The 20,722-nt window shown below is 44.7% G+C and overlaps 1 protein-coding gene across 1 annotated transcript in view; it reads right to left on the bottom strand.

The window, feature by feature from the left end:
• rabgap1l (RAB GTPase activating protein 1-like) overlaps window positions 1–20,722 on the bottom strand; it is a gene marked incomplete at its 3' end in the record, with an annotated part of 99,903 nt that overhangs the window by 35,388 nt on the left and 43,793 nt on the right. Inside the window, 1 exon segment of the mRNA XM_080832006.1 lies at window positions 2,253–2,366. Within this exon segment, the coding sequence (XP_080688132.1) occupies window positions 2,253–2,366 (114 nt within the window).

Genomic DNA, 20,722 nt, shown 5'->3' with positions numbered 1-20,722 from the left:
CCCCTCAACACACAGACTGTTTCATGGTCATGTGTTCACACTGCACCTTGGTACACATCTCAACTCCACCAGATGAAGTCCATGGGTCTAAACAAAACTGGTCATGCATATTGGCTGTATACAAAGAGATTTCTGAGTATTCTGATCACATACTTCAGTACAATGTTACATAGTTCAGTGCAAAGACATCATATTATGCAGAAATCATCAGTGCAGGAGAGGGAAACACCAGAGCTCCATTTCCCACTGTAAATGGACTACTTAAACCACCTGGATTTTTCCAACTCTAAAATTGCAACAATTCATCAACAATTTACTTTTTTAATGAGGAAAAGGAACCATGCTTCCTGAATACTCTGGGCCCACCACTAACCAAAGCTTCAGTCTCCAAGCAGAAAGTCACATCTTGGATCTCATCACGAAGTGCAATTCCTCTTCTTCAGCTCAATCCTGTTCCAACAAGCTTAATTAAGGCATGCCTGCCCACTACTACCCACTGATACCCTCATTAACACTTGTCTTGACACTGGTGTAGTCCCCATTTCATTAAAAACTGCCAATGTCAGACCAACACTGGACAAGCCTGGACTGGATCCTGATGACTTCAGGATCCATCCATGAGTGATCTCCAGCTAACCATTAATATCAGAAGTCCTTGATAGGATAGTGGTTTCTCAGCACCAGGATCACCAAACACATTGCAATCTGGATTCGCCCGAAACTGTTTTGGTTAAGATAACCAAAGAGCTCCTGTGCGTAGATGCTGCTGGGCTACTTTCCTTACTCAGTGCTTTGACATCATTTTTCATCAGCTTCTCGTAGAACGTCTAGCCAACATTGGAGTGAGTCAATGGTTTGGTGAAGCCCACTGTCCTTCTCCTAGAACGTCTAGCCGACATCGGAGCCCATGGTTTAGTGAAGCCCACTGTTCTTCTTTCTCCAATAAATGTCTTTATGATATCAACTTGTGGATGACTAGAAATGATATGAAACTAAACAGTAGAGTGAGATACTCATTGGCCCTAAATCAGCTCTTGTGGAGATGAACACTTTCACCCTCTCCATCGAAGGCTGCACCTTACCCTGTTCCATTCAGTTTAAGAGCTCTGGTGTTATTTAAGATAGTACTCTCTCCTTCACTGCAAACATAAACAATGTTTCTCGCAATGCCTTTTTCCATCTACAGAACATCGCAAGACTATGCCCTGACCTCACTCAGCACAGCAGAGAAGTCCTGGTCAATGCTTATGTTTCATCCCACATTCACTACCGCAATTCCATCCTGTCTGGCATCCCTAATAAACGACTTCACTGGCTCCAAATAAACCAGCTCCATAGCACCTCTGCTCATTCAGCTTCACTGGTTTCCTGTTGCCTATCGAATTAAGTTACACATTTTGCAGACAAACATAAAGATGTTCTGCATACTACACAGTGCATGTTGTACTGTGAAGGAGAGCCGTTGTTGATCCCAGGTACAACATGTGGCGCATGTTGCGGCTGTCACCAACCAGTTGTGCGCTGTGCGTAGATCCTCAGGATCTATGGTTGGCCAGTTTCATGAGCGCTCCCGTGTGATAGTGTGGGGATTGGGCACCGCTATCCAAACAAAAGCACAGGAATTGCGATAAAACCTGATTTCCTGTGGATAACTAACATCTGCTCCTTACATTTAAGATCCTACATAATCATGCTCCCACTTCCCTCACTAACCTCCTGGAGAACTCCACCCTTGCCTGGTTACTGGGATCCTCCTCAGCAGGTCTACTCACCTTACTGGACATGAACCCCTTCAATAGTGGAAATGCCTTTTAACACGTTGCCCCTAAGCTCTACAATTAATTTCCCCATCACATCCGGAATTGTGAATTATTGTAATTTATAATTATAATATTATTATTATAATTGTGATTTAGTGTTTTGTAAATCATATTTGTATGTTTGTATTTGTATTCTTGTTGTATTTGTGCAATGACCCTGGGTGTCATGAAAGGCAATTTAACATCAAATGTAGCTTCATCATCATTATTATTATTATTATTATTATGGCAATATACAGGGTATATGGAACCAAAACAATAAGATGACAGTAGTACTTGGAGTTTCAATGAGCCATGAGAAGTAATGCATTGAATGCTAGGAGCACAACTTCTAACATGAGGCTGGGTACACTTTCAGGTACGCTCATGCTCAGGAGAGGAGCTACAGGAACCTGACTCTGGGACGTTGTGATCCTGTGACAATGCCCTCACCTTGCAGATCTTGTAGAGGGAGTCCTGGCCATCGCCATTGGAGTCCTTGAAGTAGTCATGAGCGGGGAAGGTGCGGTGAATGTCCCGTGTGATGACTCCCTCTTGTGCAGAGTCCTGTAAAACACACACACACACACACACAAAGCAATGAGTATAATGCCATTTCAAAACCCACTTTCTTTTAACTGCAAATATATATATATATATTTCGCCATCATTTCCAAATCTTGATTGTCATCCAAATAACAGACTCTTAAAAGCCTCACACCAAGTCGCTTTAGTGATTCTGCATGGAAAACAATGCAAAGATATCCATTCCACAACACACGGTTTTAGACTATAACCATACCCCCAACCCCCCTCATCCATTTTCAAAGCAGTGCTTCTGGATGTCTGGATGTGATTCGGGTAAGAAGCTTGTGTGTCTAATCTGTAGCAAACGCTTCCTGAAGGAAGACCGTCAGCACAGAGTTCTGGGAGGACAAGTGTGAGGAGCAGATAAAATAGGTCTGAGCACTAACAGCTGAGCTAGAAGAGAGAAGAAATTGAAAGGGGGGGGGGGGGGGTGGATAAGGCAGGAGAGTAAAAGAGAATGGAAGAGTGTTAAACATAACAGAAAAAAGAGAGTATGACTGTATGAGAGGAGAGAACGACAAGCAGCCAGTATATTTTTTATTTTTTTTAATTTGCGACAAGTGCCGCAGACAAAAGGGACTAACAACAGCCACTTCTGCTCACGCCCCTACAGAAACATCACAACAGCCAGAATGAGAGCAGAGACTGGAGGAGTACAAACAGTCCACTGCCTTTGATGGGGTTTTGATGGAGAAACAAAACGCTCTTTCAGTGCAACAACACCAAATGCTCCACATCATCCATTGTAATGGCCAGTTTTGTGATGCATGTCTTAGTTTGCTTTTCTATAAACAACCAAACCTCGTCCAAAGAAAGGATTAAGATCAACCTTCAGTAGATTTTCTGAGCGGAGGAGCATAGGCGTTGGCACTGCATTGCACTTCCAATCAAACCCATGGCCCATCAAACAATATGAAACTCTAACTCTAAAAAACAAATACACGTAGAGATTACTTTTACACTGCCAGTTCTACCCTACTACTATATTACAGCAATCGTCTGAAAGCCCCAAAGCATCAGTGGTAAGCAGGCACTTTCACCACTGTCAGAGAACAGCCACTCAGCTGGCGACAAAACATCAGTTAGCGGCTAATGCTGCTATCTCACGCTAAGATCGGAAGACTAATCCAATGGGCCTGGCTTTTCATCCCCATCTTCCCGCAGACTTCAAACATCTCACAGCGACCCACATGGCCTTGCCTGCCCTTCAGAGCAATCTGTCACCCTACCAAAGGTGCCCCCTCCCCCTGTGCCCCAGTGCCCCAGCTGCTGAGGGGAGATTGTGTTCAGGGACCGTAGATTCATACACGTCCTCTCGAGCCTCTTGCTGCTCGCTTTCACACAGCACATGAGTCAAAAGGAGCGACCTCACACTGTTCAAATAGTTCCCTCTGCAGCCACTTGGTTAAGTTTCCTGGTGTCGGAAGGTTCAAATGATTCCTTAACCCAGCTGTGTCCGTTAATGTGTTTATATTATCCCAGGGCAAAATGCAGCAGGCTCACGCTCCAAAGCCACATCCCAATCAGAGAAACAGCAGTGGCCAGCTCCAGTGATGCTGTGGATGGCCAGGCCATTGCTTCTGACAGAGAAGTTGCTGATGACCTTGAGACTGCACCGGCTTCAGAGCTGCACCTGTATTGTTGTCTGTATGCAAATCCTAACCGTGAACACTAATACAGCCCCTGATATTAAACTTCAGTGCAATCCAAACCCTTTCTCTCAACTCACAGCAAAGAGGAGCCATGGCAACATCAGGAAGGCTCTGGAAATATCCCTTTGACAGGGTGAGTTGTAAACAGTTTGATGAAATTAACAGCGTGTGTCATTACAAATTAAAAGCATCATTACTCAACTAACGGCACTTGGGAGAAGAGGATTGGCCTCTCTGGTCACCTGCACATCAATCACCCTCCCTTTATCTCCCTCCCTCCAATCTTACTACTGCTCAGGTGAGGAGAAGACACTCCTTAACCATGCTTTAAACACAAGAGTCCTCTAATGCTTTTTGCCACTTTATGCTTTTTGGATAAATATCACTTTGAATTAGCTTGTCTTTAAATAGTTGAGAGTGCTAAAATGACTGTGGTATAAAACAGCAAGTATGTTCTCTGTGGAGCGGTTGCACTTTCATCATCACCACTTTGCAGGATGTGACACCGCTGTGATGGGAAACAGCTACCTTTAGCTCTATTCATGTCACAGTAACAGAGTGGCTCTCTGTTTCCTTAAACAGGGCCAATTGAAAGAATCGCCTGCAGATAACTATATTTCATGGAAAGTAGACAGGAGCCCTCTCACCCTGGCAAAGACACAGACACACACACACACACACACACATACACACACTTGCATACAGAGCTCTCTTTTAATGACTGCAGTGTTCTTAAAAATCAAGCCCCAGCATTGCGTTCATTTGATGTGCAGCTAACACACTTCTCTGGAGTGGCCGTCTTTGGTCTGGCAGATCCATAGCAATTAAAGCTGAGCAAGTAGCCCTCAGCGTGTGCCTGCATGGAGAGTGAGCTTGTTAGGGCTTCTGATGGAGGGACTCAGGTGGGGTGGGGGTGGGGGGGTACATTTCCCTCTCTTGACCCAATCCAAGAGCTGAGAGAGAGAGAGCAGGGGCAGATGGCAGGATAAGCATCGCCATCCACCCCTTAGGCTTCTGTTGCCACTTGGAAAATTAGGAAACAGAGATGTATAAATAGACTCTTGGGACCGATGTGGTGGGTGTCAGAGAGAGGAAGAGAGAGGGGGGGGGGGGGGGGGGGGGGGGGGCGGGGGGGTGAGAATGAAGGTTAAAGTAGACTAAGAGAGGAAATGTTTTGAATTCCCTCGTGTGAAACTGGCCAGCTCGGATGAGGTGAAAATGGGCAGAAAATCTTAAAAATGTATGAAATTAAACCTACCGTCAGAGCATGTTTGATTTGAATAAATGTTTTTTAAGAAGTGTTTCATCTGATGCAATATTTTCACAATGTTAAACTTGCTTTAGGATTAAATCCAAACACACATACACACACACCAATAAAAATTATGTGTATCACATGTTCTCCATCAAACCCACAAGCCAATATATAAGCGTAATGAATGCCTTCTATTAGCATGGTCAGTATGGTCAGTGATGCTGCTCGCATTCCTTCACTGAGAGCGGATTTCACCCTTGCTTCTCTCTCAACTCATGTCAATGCTGCATGCTTTGTGATGTTGGCTCTTGAAAACTGGCATGCTGTTCTCAGACTTCCTCTCCGGGGTGCCCAGCTGCCTGCTTCCTTTTACAGGGGTTTCTCTGTCCTATTATGCACTGCACTGTGGGCAGCTCCAGAGCCTGGTGACTATAAGATGCAATGGACTACTGTGGCTACAGTGACCCAGTTTGTTCAAAAGACGTCACCACAGATGTTGCTACTGGATGACGGGTGAAGAGAGAGAATTAAATCAGTGAGGTGTTTTCTTCTACAGAAAGCAGTGAGCACCCGTACAGAACACACACAACATATTCACTTACTCTACGCAGAACTAGGAACAAAGTGAGGGAATGTAACATTCAACTCAATCAAGTCTCTAATCATCATCTTTAAAGCTGGACTTAAGACTTTTTTATTCAGGAAGGCATTTCTGGCCTTGTGTTGAATCTTTTCTGTTATGCTTATGTTAATATTTAAATTTGTTTTTAATTTTATTGTATTATTATAGTTATTTTCTAATATGTAGGCACTCTGAGATTCCTTTGAATGAAAAGTGCTTTAAAAATAAAATGAATTATTATTATTATTATTATAGATCTGAGACTAACTCCTCTGAATAGCCAACAGCCCAACCTGGAGGAAGGATTGGGTGATTGGATGCAGAAAAGCAGAGCATGAAGTGCAAGGAAGACAGACAGAGGGGGTAGAGGAGCCAGATGATAGCAGAGACATACAAAGAGGGAGAGGAGAGAGGGCACGAAAGTAAAGACAGATACCCTGGGGTCAGTTCATAGATGCTTCATTAATCAGTAGGCAGAATGTATGGGAGAGGAACCCATTTAGATGAAGGACAAGTGCTGATTTTACAACCTGTGCTGCATCCTCCATACCACAAGAACACACCAACCTGTGCTGCATCTTCCATACCACAAGAACACACCAACCTGTGCTGCATCCTCCATACCACAAGAACACACCAACCTGTGCTGCATCCTCCATACCACAAGAACACACCAACCTGTGCTGCATCCTCCATACCACAAGAACACATCAAGCCCCCATAACAACCTGTGCTGCATCCTCCGTACCACAAGAACACACCAACCTGTGCTGCATCCTCCATACCACAAGAACACATCAAGCCCCCATAACAACCTGTGCTGCATCCTCAGTACCACAAGAACACACGAACCTGTACTGCATCCTCCGTACCACAAGAACACATCAAGACCCCATAACAACCTGTGCTGCATCCTCAGTACCACAAGAACACACCAACCCGTGCTGCATCCTCCGTACCACAAGAACACACGAACCTGTGCTGCATCCTCCGTACCACAAGAACACATCAAGACCCCATAACAACTTGCTTTTATAAGCCAACACTTAAATAGACAAGAGCAGACAACATTAACTTCACATGTCGTTTGTCGCCTATGGCAAGAGGTTGGGGTCTGCCCCTTTAACATGGGAAAACAAATCAGTGTAACAGATGCAGTAGCCAGCCTAGTCTCTGTGTTCATAGAGAGAATGGATGGAATGAACAAACCAACGAACAGGGACACTACCTAAATGACAATCTAATGGTAGGGCACGAAACACACACGGTTCAAATGAGGATTTTATTTCCAAAAAGAATAAGAGGGAAGAACAACAGTCATCCCAGATGGTGTTCACACACAGTCAGGGGCTAATTAAGAACAGGCGGCAGAAACGCTCATGCCTCTGCGCTGTGCATCCTTTCTCTCCTTCATTCTCATCTACTCTTCAATCTCTCTTCTTTTCCCTCCATCTCTACATGTGCAGGAATGGGCCCATAATTTCCACACTAGCCCCGCTGACGCCAGGCTGCTGATGAATACTGTTCCTTAATAAAGGAAGAGATGAGGAGCTGGGGATCTTTGCTCCAAACATCTGTGCTTCCCTCCTTGCCCTGGGCTGACAGGTAGGCAGGCAGGCAACTAGGGAGCCATGAGTCCCAAAAGATCCTAGAATGTGAGCAATATGCCTTGTTCACAGTTTAGGATTAGACACATCATGTTTTCACCACCTATCCTGATAAAAATTCACAATTTCCTTGGATGAATAAAAAAAACTGGACACTACAAAAGAATGAACTTGATTATGTATGGCTTAAGCTATCTTGATATATAACCACCACAGCTTAACCCTAACTTCAACATGATTATGTTGCGTTCAAGCACACAATAGAGACGCAAGGCAGTGGATCTGCGTATGTGAAGTGGACGTGTTAATAGTCTACAGTAGCCTTGATGTGTTGACTTCTTCAGGAATTAAGAAAGACGACATGTGAAAGCAGCTTTGAAGTTAAGCTATGTAGTTACTACTGAAATATTTCATTAACGATGATGCTCACTGAAAACCAATGCCAATATCAATATAACATTTTATGAGACTGCACCAGAAGTACACTTGTCCTTGGATCAGGCAAGTCCTCAGAGTTTTTGAGTTGTCACAGTACAGTTTTGTAATTCTGTTTTGCAAAATTGTACAAGCGTTGATGTCGAACCCCATTACATCATGACATCAGTATATCAGCTGGCTGAAGGAAATGTGTTCACCTGGGGGATGGTTGCCACTGGCGACGGACAGGGAAAGAAGATACAAAATAAAAGATTTATACGCATTTGCGACCATTTTAGTGGCCATCTGGAGCCCTGTGAGACTCAGGGGGATTGGGGGGGGGGGAATCCAGCGCTACCGTCTCTCCTGGTGTGATGTCACTGCTGCAGTAACTCCTCTAGCAGACTCCCTCTCTTGTCCAGTCACTCTGAGTCGGCCCATGTGGGCAAACATCACGTTCCTGCTGGTGAAATGACCACCCCCCGACTGTCCAAGCCCTCCCTGCCTGCTTCACCTCGTCCTCCTCCCTCCTGTCCAAGCCCTCCCTGCCTGCTTCACCTCGTCCTCTTCCCTCCTGTCCAACCCCTCCCTGCCTGCTTCACCTCGTCCTCCTCCCTCCTCTCCAGGGGAAGATAAAGGGCTGCCCTTCAGACCCATTGATCTGAGGCTGCCTCACCTCAGAGCCTCCAGCAGAGTTCAGTCGGAGCCCTGGGCAGCAAGACCCTCACTCACGGTGGGCCTTGTGCATATGAATATGTACACACACACTCTCTCTCACACACACACACACACACACACAAAGGTGGGCCTTCTGCATATGGTTATGTTCACACACACTCTCTCTCTCTCTCTCACACACACACACACACACACGCACACACACACGCACACGCACACGCACACGCACACGCACACGCACACGCACACGCACACGCACACACCTTGCATAGTGTGCATATTGTTAGAGCCAGTGAGGAAACATTCCACTGCTCATCTTACTGGAATGATGTTGCATGTGACAAATAAAATCTTGAACCACCAGTTTTCACTTTCAGCTTTGACATGATTTTAATCTCAAGTTGCTTTCACATTGCCTGTGGATTCTGTGTGCACACGGTCATGTGGTTGCATGCCCTTATAAGGAGCTGACGGGGCATTTATAATAATAATACTAATAATACAACACATTTATATAGTGCTTTTCAAACTTCTCAAAGACGCTTGATTATGTATGCAAAGGTGTACGAGAACGCACGTTCAATTTAAGAATGGGTGGCATTCCTCATTCGGGGGAGCGCAGCTGAGAACACTTTGGCTGTTTAAGAACACATTTCTACGCATTCATGAATCCGGCAGGGATCTTTCTTAGGTTTGGTCTAACGAAGTTCGTTAGAAGACATTTAAGAAGACACTTAAGTTAATGTTCCAGAATGAGGTCCATTCTTTTTGTTGCATCTTCCCCTGTACACAATCCGTCTTTAACTTCAATCTTTCCTGGGGCTCCCGCTTACCAAACAAGCCGATGGCGTGAGCAGACGTTTGCGTGGAGTGCCAGCTCGTGGGTGGTGACCCCCGATGGTTTGTCCGAGTAGGTTCCAGGCCAGAAGGGTACTCCACAGCCAGCTACAGGGCATGGCAGCCTCACAGGGGGCCCGTCTGGTCCTGCCTGACCCAAATCGGACCAGACGCGAGGGACCACTGCGGTGCTTAGAGGACTCCAGACGTTGTCATGGATAAATTCGAATGCTTTGTTCCATCAGTGCAAAGCACGAAATGAAACCTCTTGCTCTTCATCACTTTAAGTACAGTAGTCTATTTTAATACTTGCTAGATGAAGCACCTTCACATACAAGTGTCCTACAAAAATGTATAGCACACTTTCAAACACACAGTGGAATCACAGATGATGAAATACCCAAAACACAGCATTAAGACTTTTCAGCCACATGCTCTGTTGTACCAAATGTGTTTCTGGTTCATGCACTCCGTAGTCAATGACATGTCATAAACGGCAGGAGAGCACAACTCCCCCTTCAGAGCGGAGGCAGTATAACCATGTCCGTTTCAATCACTGTGGTGAATGAAAGAACTGTGGCCCAAGTGATTAATGACAGTGAAACTGCAAGTCAACTCCTAACACATCCTGAATCCAATCAATCCAATAATCCACACAAGTCCTCCTCCTTCTCTCGCTCTTCTGCCAAAGCTCCGCATCTGTGGAAGATCAACACCGAGCTTCTGAGCTAGAACGCACCAGATTGGGGATGATTTTGTTTTTCCTGTGATGGTTGCCAGTGAAAAGGAGCCCATTAAGCAGAGCAGGGGGGCAGGTATAGAGAGGCTTGGTTGGGAGCTGATGCTGCTGTTGATGGACAGGAGAGATATTACCACCTCTATTCCTTTTGCCGGTGATATCGGGGGCTTCAAAAGGAGGACTACTGGTAATTGAAATTGACAAACAGCTGCATTAGCCTCATCACAAAGCTTCAGCACACAAAGGAGCGACAGAAAAAAGAGCAGGTGAGAAAGAGGCGCAGAGATTGAAAGCGAGAGAGGGAGAGAGGGAGGAAGAGGGGAATAAAGACCGCCAGGCTTTGCCAGGATAGATTAATCTACATCATGAATTATGCATGCTTGCACCGTATGCGATCGCCCTGCCGCTACGTTATTAAAAGGGCATCACCGGGAGAAAATGTGCACCAAATCAAAAAAGAACACACACACACACACACACACACACACACACACACACACACACACACACACACACACACACACACACACACACACACACACACACACACACACACACACACACACACACATACACTCCCATACTGTATTTTATGGAAGTTCTCATGTTCATCATTTTTGATTAAGTTATTGTTCATTTAGCTACTGCTCATGACAACACATTGGTTACCTGGACTTCAGGCAACAGCACTTTATAGCAGGTGATTTGTAAAAGATCAAGCTTTAAACCCAATTCTTTCTTTGTTATTAAAACCCTTCTGCCATGTTACTAGCCATAAAATGTGTCAACATCAGGCGATGCATCCAAGGACACGTTCCCAAAATGGACAAACAACACTTCACATTCAATCCCATCCTCCGTCCACAACCTGTCTCCCCCCAGGCCCTGACCACCAGAATGCATGGTGTTGTTATCCAGATGATGTCAATGCATTCATTCAAACCTCCAGAGGTCTGAAGAGCAGTCTAACCAGTGGCAAAGTGATTTGCCCACATAATACAACCAAGTTTTATATGAAGGCTGCCACAACAACAACAACCTTCCCACCAAGATGCATCCCCCCCAGTATGCAGAGATACGTGGTAGGGGAAAGGAAATATCAGCATTTTACTCATTTATTTTGCTTAAGAGTTAGAGTTAGTGTTATTTCACAACAGGAATTGTAGGACAGCTGCAGCAGGATATAGTTCTTTCTCTCCTTTCTTCTGTAACTCTTTTACACTGTCTTTGTCTTGTCCTGTCTTTATCTTCTCCCAATCTCAATCAATATATACCAACTGTCTACTCCTTCTTTATTTCATTCCATTATTATTTGTCCAAACTTATCCTCGACTGTGTCCATATAAGGTTTTTCCGCAACATCTCTCTCCCTCCCTCTCTCTCTCTTTCTTTCTCCCTCTCTCTCTCTCTCTCTCTCTCTCCCTTTCTCTCTCCTGTGTAATTGATGCTGCGGAGGAGGAAGGTGACAATGCCCTGTGCTTCCACTGGGGGTGGTTGAATGGGTGGGTGGGGGGGGTTCCCATGGTGTCACAGCGCTGCAGCAATCCCCCCCGCCCACCTTTGCACTCAGAGACGGCTGACAGCTCACCGCAGTGACACTTTTCCTCCCTGACCTGGTTGCTGTGGCAGAGCTTCTCATCTGCTCCGAGCAGCTCTCAACAAGTTTCACCACCACGAGAGAGGATGGAGGCTGGAGTCTCCCTGTCTGACAAACTGAGAAGTTATTGTCAACGCTGTCATACCTGAAGCAGAGGGAGAAGGAAACCCGCAGTAGCTAAAAATGAGCACTGACATGGGGGACCAAGGCACACACGGAGCAGGATATTCAGTAAACAGAGCCAGAATGAGGCTAATATTAATCACCAATATTAGAGATAATAATAGGGAGAGAGAGAGAGAGAGAGAGAGAGACACACTTATTACACTACTAAAATTCCAATTAAACCTTTCCTTTACCCAGTTTCTTTCCTTTTTTTCAGCTCCAGGTTGCCATAGTTACAACACCTCATTTAGTTTGGGGCAGCAGTGGAAAAACTCAAGCGCAGGTGAGGACATCACACAACCTGTGTGTTTGTTCCTACAGACACATTTCCCCACTGTTTTATCCCTTTCAGTCAATGCCATAGACACAAACACACACACTCACACACACACAAACACACACACATAGACACATGCACACACAATATTTTAGTGGTATTCTCACTCAGACACAGTCACTCACATACAGCTGAAACCAAGTGCGCACAGAAATGCTGCTCAATCCTTTCCCATAATAGCCACTGCAATATGAAAATCTATCTTAAAGAAGAATGGCACTCCTCTTCTCCACCCTGGCTGGAGCTAAACAATGCTCTCAGCGTTCCTTCAAACTGATGGAATACCGTCTATTCAAACGGTCTCCTTCAATACAGCAGAGGCATCTTTAAAATGCTTTGCTTGAGAGTGTGTTCTGTGCTCGGTCCACTGAATGCAGAACAAAAGGTTGTGTCAAAGAGCATGTGCTCCCCACAGCAGGCAGTGGAGGTGTTGCCAAGGCATTCAGACACCAGCACAATACCATATCTAGACATACAGAGAGACATATAGAGCCATATAGAGCCATATACATCCATCCCACTCCTTCAGAGAACATCACTGCACTCTGGGTATACACCAACACGTACATTAACCAGCACACATGTAGAATGAAGAGAATTCTCTTATCTCCTATGCCTAGCGCCTGCATACTTACACACACACACACACACACGCACATATAAATAAATATATACAAAACAAGTAAATGCACACTTTCTTACAAAACACTGCACTCACAAACAACTCAAATTCACACAGTGCACAGTCAAGTGTGAAGGATTGTGCTCGATCTTCAGCAAAAGGCAAAGTGGATGGGAAGTAAAGATTCTAGGCCAGGCTTGGCAGGGTGCATTGTCTCTTCCCAGGGAGGGGTACGCATGTGGGTGTGTCTGTGTGTGTGGGTGAGAGTGTATGTGTGTGTGTGTGTGTGTCTGTCTCTCAATTCCACCCCACTGAGACTGCCTGTTGGGTCATCATTAATATCTCAGACAAAACACAAAACGCATCCTGGGATACAAACATGGAACAAAAAAAAATCATAGGAGTGAATCTTTCTCATCACTGATGTCACAAGTTTTCTGTAGTTACCTGTGGATTTTTTCCCTGCATCTACCATTACTGTAAAAATGAATTTTTTTAGATTGGATTACCGTAGAAGATGCAACACATAGGCTACATATTCCAATTTGTTGTGTCATTTTAGGCCAGAGTTTCCCAAAGTGTTGACAGTCCCTTACCTCTTCAGACATGCAATCTCCAGCTACGTACCCACCCCCAACTTTCACTGAGTACACTGTAACTCTCACTGAGTACACAGTAACACTCACTGAGTACAATGTAACTCTCACGGAGTACACTGTAACTCTCACTTAGTACACTGTAACCCTCAATGAGTACACTGTAACACTCAGAACTCCCAAGAAGAAAATGAGCAGCAGTGGTGACCACACGACAGCTTGTGTGTTATATGTTCCAGAGTGGAGGGAGGATGGGGTGGGGTGTATTGTGAGGTTCTGAGGAGGGAGCAGCAAGAGACGAGCCCACTCAGCCACAGGGCCCCCGGAGAGGAGACGCCACAGCACGCTGCCACAACTGCCACTTGTTCACTGATTACACCGTGCAAAACTCAAAGCCAATTCTGTCACGGCTGTTGAGCGCTGCCTCTCCTTCACCCTCAGCCTTTATGTATGTTTGTGTGTATATGTGTGTTTATATATATATACAGTATACAGCCGCGGAAAAAATTAAGAGACCACTTCAAAATGATCAGTTTCTCTGGTTTTACTATTTATTGGTATGTGTTAAAGTAAAATGTACATTTTTGTTTTATTCTATAACCTACTGGCAACATTCCTACCAAATTTCAAATAAAAATATTGTCATTTAGATCATTTATTTGCAGAAAAATTACAATTGGTCAAAATAGCAAAAAAGATGCAGTGTCTTCAGATCTCGAATAATGCAAAGAAAACAAGCTCATATTCATTTTTGAACTACACAATACTAATGCTTTAACTTAGGAACAGTTCAGAAAAAAATATTTGGTGGAATAACCTTGATTTAAAATCACAACTTTCATGTGTCTTGGCATACTCACCACCATTCTTTCACATTGCCGTTGGGTGACTTTATGCTACTCCTGGCGCAAGAATTCAAGCAGCTCGGCTTCTTTTCATGGCTTGTGACCATCCATCTTCCTCTTGATCACATTTCAGAGGTTTTTTATGGGATTCAGGTCTCAAAATTGGGCTGGCCATGACAGGTCCCTGATCTGGTGGTACTCCATCCACACCTTTACTGGCCTGGCTGTGTGGCATGGAGCATTGCCCTGCTGGAAAAAACACTTCTCAGAGTTGGGGAACATTGTCAGAGCAAAAGGAAGCAAGTTTTTCTTCCGGGACAACGTTGTACTTTGCCTGGCTGAGGTTTGTAAAAGACCATAAGGATTGAAAAAGCGGACTGGAGGGTCTTCTAAGTTCGTCTTCTCTGATGAGTCCAATTTCACAGTAGGTGCAAGACTCTGTGGCTTGTAGGCCTCTCCAGGTCTCCCTCTAACCATCAGACGACCATGTGTTGGGCAAAGCTGAAAATTGGACTCAGAGAAGATGAACTTAGAAGATGACCTTCAGTCCGCTTTTTCAATCCTTATGGTCTTTTACAAACCTCAGCCAGGCAAAGTACAACGTTGTCCCGGAAGAAAAACTTGCTTCCTTTTGCTCTGACAATGTTCCCCAACTCTGAGAAGTGTTTTTTCCAGCAGGGCGATGCTCCATGCCACACAGCCAGGCCAGTAAAGGTGTGGATGGAGTACCACCAGATCAGGGACCTGTCATGGCCAGCCCAATTTCGAGACCTGAATCCCATAAAAAACCTCTGAAATGTGATCAAGAGGAAGATGGATGGTCACAAGCCATGAAAAGAAGCCGAGCTGCTTGAATTCTTGCGCCAGGAGTAGCATAAAGTCACCCAATGGCAATGTGAAAGACTGGTGGGGAGCATGCCAAGACACATGAAAGTTGTGATTTTAAATCAAGGTTATTCCACCAAATATTGATTTCTGAACTCTTCCTAAGTTAAAGCATTAGTATTGTGTAGTTTAAAAATGAATATGAGCTTGTTTTCTTTGCATTATTCGAGATCTGAAGACACTGCATCTTTTTTGCTATTTTGACCAATTGTAATTTTTCTGCAAATAAATGATCTAAATGACAATATTTTTATTTGAAATTTGGTAGGAATGTTGCCAGTAGGTTATAGAATAAAACAAAAATGTACATTTTACTTTAACACATACCAATAAATAGTAAAACCAGAGAAACTGATAATTTTGAAGTGGTCTCTTAATTTTTTCCGCGGCTGTATATATATATCTTATATATAGGAGAGAGAGAGCGAGAGAGAGAGAGAGAGAAAAGAGAGGGAGAGGAAGAGCGCATGCGTATGCTTCTTTGTATGTGCATGAGCGTGTGTTTGGCAACCTGCTTGTTCAGGCACTAATTGCATTAGTTGGTTATTCCATCTCCATTCTATTTTTAGTGCTGAGACACATGATCCCTCAGCTGTGTTTTTCAGAGAAAACAATGGAGAGACTCAGATGACGTGGCTGCTGAGGGATTGCAGAACGGGCTTACTGAGAAAGATAAAGAGAGAGGGAGAGAGAGAGAGAGAGAGAGAGAGAGAGAGAGAGAGAGAGAGAGAGAGGGAGAGAGAGAGGGAGAGAGAGGGGGAGAGAGACAGAGAGAGAGGGACAGAGAGGGAGAGACAGAGAGGGTGATAGAGAGAGAGAGAGAGAGAGGGAGAGAGAGAGAATGAGAGAGAGAGAGAGGGGGGGGATGAAAGGGGCAAAGAGTGAAATGAATGAAGGGATGAAATGGTAAGAAAGATAGACAAAACAAAAGAGAAAATCTGATGATGGAGAGGCAGTTGAAGAGAATGTAAAGTGGAGGCGTAGCTGGCAGTGGAAAGTAGCAAGCTATGTGTGCCTAATTAATTACCAATGATCAGAAGTGGAACATCACCGTGACAGACTCTTTGTTTCCATGACGATGTGACGAGGGAGCACCAATCAGTTTTTATGCACATGCTCTGTCATATCCAAGTATTCAAAGGCAGAAACATGTGAATAGTTCATGACCTCTCTTCCAGTTGCTTGAGCCCACGTGTGGATTTACAATGTGGATTTTGGACTCCTGGTCTGGTCAGTGGTCACCAAATCCAAAACAGCATGACACCATATCAGAAACACTAGACATGATACCTGTTATGATGACTTCAGTCAGGCTTGACCTTTCTCTCCTCTCTCCTGGTAAAGAAACACATCTGGAGCCTTAGCCCTACATCTGGAAGCAAAGGATACCTTTCTATCACTAAGAAAATCACTAGACACCCTCAGTACTACTAACTAATTACAATATAAAACACTCTCTCCATATGGTATTCAAATCCTGTACGTTTATATTCATTCATTCATTCATAACCTTTTGGGCAACACAAAGAGTGTGGTGCAATGTGTTGTATAATAGCCACACTTTTAGATAAAAGGAAAAATAAATTATGAATGGGATCTAATGTAAAAAAAAAAAGGGTGTTGGGCAAGAGGGTAGAGTCAAGATGGCCACTGGTGTCTACAATGAACAGAGTCTCCACAGAGAACACAGAGACCTAAACAAAAAGAGAAGTTCAGGGTTGGATGTTTCTCTCTTACCCTTACATGGTGTCTTTCTGTCTCTTTGGATCAGTAGCATCTCAAGGAAGCAGATGACAGCTGTCACACAATGAAGCTAGGTCTGCACTCCAGTGGACTACTTCACACATACTCCTCTACAGATCTCTCTCTCGGGCTCAGAAGAAGGCAGATAGGCATGTCCCCACACGCCCGCGGGCATTCCATTGGTATTCATGGTGGGTAAATGGCATGGCAATGGCCCTGGCTGCAGCCAGCAGCACAAGGGACCAACATGTTCTCATGTGTGCAGTCTGCCGTCCTCACGGAAAGTTCAGGAAATATCACCCAGCAAGCCTCGGGGCCCTGACTCAATTCTAATGGTATTTCAATCACACAGAGGCCCCTATAGAAGGGCCCACAGTCAAACATGGACCTGGGCCACCAACTCACCTATGTACTTAGTAGAGGGAAATGGGACTAGGGAGAAAGAGAGGGAGGGCAAGAGAGAGAGAGGGAGAGAGAGAGAATAGAGCAACTAGAGTGAGAGTGAAAGACACACACAAGCTGTAATAGGGAGTGGGAGTTCAGCAAGAGAAAGGATGAATAGGTAGAGAAGGGGGGATAGAAGAAATACAGAAAGAGGGATAAAAGAAGGGCCATAGATGAGATGGATAAAGTGGTGTTGAGGGGGCATCAAGGGATTTGAAAGGAAACAGGGGTGCCGTCACTTGCCAAAGACTAGCTCTAAAAGCTTTGCTTCTAAAAAAAGGCCTTCCTGTGATGCTATGAAAACACCTGGGGAAATGTCTTGACTGACCCTAGGTACTACAGACCAGCGCTGGAACCTGGTTATGATCTCAAAAATCCTGCATCTTCATTCAGGAGAAGCCAGAGAAGCTCCTCTCAAAGGAGGTCAATAGTCAAAACTCCAGAAGGAGCCAACTGATTTCATCATGCAATTTCCATCACATTATAAAGGAAGCTTTTTTCTGTGAAACAGGTGTGTGTTTGTAATGAATCACAGGGTGGAGCTGGCCTAGACACTCCCAGAGAAAGACTTACACAGTACAGTAACACATAATGTAATGTGACATACAGTATATAGTCACAGAACCTGCAGTGCTTTCTCCCTTCCAGCCTCACATCAGCACACCTATGTGTGTGTGTGTGTGTGTGTGTGTGAGGAGTCTCCAGCACTCTTGCATGGTAGCATGCTATAACACCTGTGTGTGTGTGTGTGTGTGTGTGTGTGTGTGTGTGTGTGTGTGTGTGTTTGTGTGTGAGGAGTTTTCCGGCACTCTTGCATGGTAGCATGCTATAACAGGCAGATGGCAAAGTCTTGGATGAGGCAAGCGCCCAGCCTTGTGGCAGAGAGTGGGCAGAGAATGGACAGCTGTCTGCAAGTGTCAGCATCAACAGACCGCAGGCCATACATCTGCTCTCCCCTAGCTCTTCACACAGCGTGACAGACAGATGACGAGCTGGTGGAGAGAGAGAGAGAGAGATGCGTGCACAGTACAGCACTTACCTCAACGTGCAGCTCCTCACACGGGGCTTTGCAACTGAACCACAAGTATCACCTGAGGCTGCCTCTGCTTAATTATTTACCGTGGATACTAAAAGCACTCAACTCATGGCAGGTGTGCGCACATATAAATAGTTCCGCAGTATAGTGTCCTGTGGACCACAGAACTAATGTCTAAAGACACTACTGCATAGTCCCCACAAGCCACACAGAGCTAGTGTATAGTTGTTGTAATGCAACATAAGAATGGAGGATATTCTGCAACGGCACTAAGTTGACAAATGGATCCAGATCTGGATTTGATGGATGAATTTGAGTTGAAAAAGGGAGCATCACATTTCTTTGTTGAGTTATTTCACTCTTTATGGGATCCCACCCCCTGGGGCAGACCCAAAGAGTGCCTGCGGGCTGCTAACAGGGGCAGAAAGCATACTTTCTAGCACAGAAAACCCCCAACGAGAGCCCCTCACCTCTATGTCTGTGTGAGAGCAGGAGTCAGAGAGGGGGCAGGTGCTCTGCTCTGGAGGCAGGAGGCAGGAGGCCGTGTGGGGCGAGGGTGTGGGGAAAGACAGCAGAGTTATTGAGGGCTTGTGTAGCTGCACAGATTAATATTAAACGGAACTGATGACACGGGTGCAGCACTGAGAAGATTCATCCATATTCAGCAGCCCCGGACTGTAAGCTCCACTCGGCTGCACTCATGAATATGGATGACAGACTGGCAGGAAGTACAAATATCTAACAGCACAGAGCCAGGAGAGAGAGAATGAGGAAGGACAGTGGGGGGAGACAGAGATGTTCGTATTCAAACAGCCCACACAATGTACAGTATGACTAACCCTGTGAATACAATTAAATACATGCTCTTGAGGTGGATTTGTTTTTTTGGTGTGTGAGTGTGTGTGTGTGTGTGTGTGTGTGGGGGGGGGGGGGGGGGGGGGGGGGGTTCTGTATTATAGTCAGCACAGAAAACACAGCACTTTAAAAAAAAAAAAATTCAATGTAGCAGACTTTGGGTAGGAGAAACATAACATTGAAAACCACCTACAAAAAACACCTACAGGCCAACAAGAATCATAATGATTTAAGAGGAAGAGACAACAAGAATGTACATACCTCCAACTGTCAAAATATCACTGCTGAATAAACTAAAAAAAACCTGTTATTTTGTTTAATTGGATATCCGTCAAGAAATACAGGTAATTAAAAAACAAATAATCCGAGACACGATTCAAGTAAGAGGACCTGATGCCTAATGGGCTGGCCTTTATTTTTAACACTATGCTAATGGCAAGAGAACAAAAAAGGAAAAAAAAGCATTCCCCTTTTCAGAATTTCACCAACGTAAATATGTTCTGCCTTTAGCTTCTCAGGGAGCACAAAACTCTGTATTTGTGCAGGGTGGGTCAAGAAAGATATAATGTGTTATACGTCTGTATAAATTCCACTTTCTTTGACTGAGATTTGAAAGCATTATAACAGACTGCCTGCTTGCAAAATACAATCAAATAGTCCGATAGGCAGAAAACTTGGGACTAACAGACACCATGCCAGGCCAAGGTAAAAATGGGTTTCTCTCTCTAAAAAAAAAAAAAGGGAGTAAAGAGATAGGCTTCAGTCAATAAACAAAACACCAGAATGATGTGTGTGCACCAAAAAAAGAATCTGTCAGTCAAAGCGACTTGAGCTGCACAAACTGGAGAAGACACAGTGGGAAGCCCCTGCCCATCCTTGGTCTGGTCTATGAGCTACACCTGCTATTTCTTCACTGGCCATATATGGTCTTTCCTTTTAAGTCAAGGTAACACTGTTCCACAGCAAGAACTCTAGCTGCGTATACATGTGTCTTTTTTGTGAGCCGCTCTGACGGAATAGTCTTCGCGAGTAGGTATTAAAAACTCTAAGGGAAGTGGCTCTTGTTGGTAAGTGGTTACATGGACCAAAATGCCTCTTACCTTACCTTGGGCATGCGCAAAGACGACGGAGACGTGCTCCCAACTTCTTTGTTTACTAACAACATCAACGTGGATTTCCTGGTCGGCCGGCCGGCCGGCCAATGAGCTCACGAGAAGCAGCCTGTAGACTGCCCTGCGCAGCCGTGTGAAGTTCATGAGCGGCCCATTGAGTTAAAAATAATGTCAATCAAGTCATGCTCCCGTGAAAAACTCCAACTCCTCCGACAGTTAAACTTAACGGTAGTTCCACCACAATATATAACACTTGTTGTCTCTACATCTCACTCATGGTGTGTGTCGAAC

This window comes from Sprattus sprattus (assembly GCF_963457725.1).
Source record: "Sprattus sprattus genome assembly, chromosome: 2".
In the NCBI taxonomy this organism is placed as follows: domain Eukaryota; kingdom Metazoa; phylum Chordata; class Actinopteri; order Clupeiformes; family Clupeidae; genus Sprattus; species Sprattus sprattus.
The sequence above is the reverse complement of the archived record's forward strand: the minus strand, read 5'-3'. Positions and strand labels throughout refer to the sequence as shown.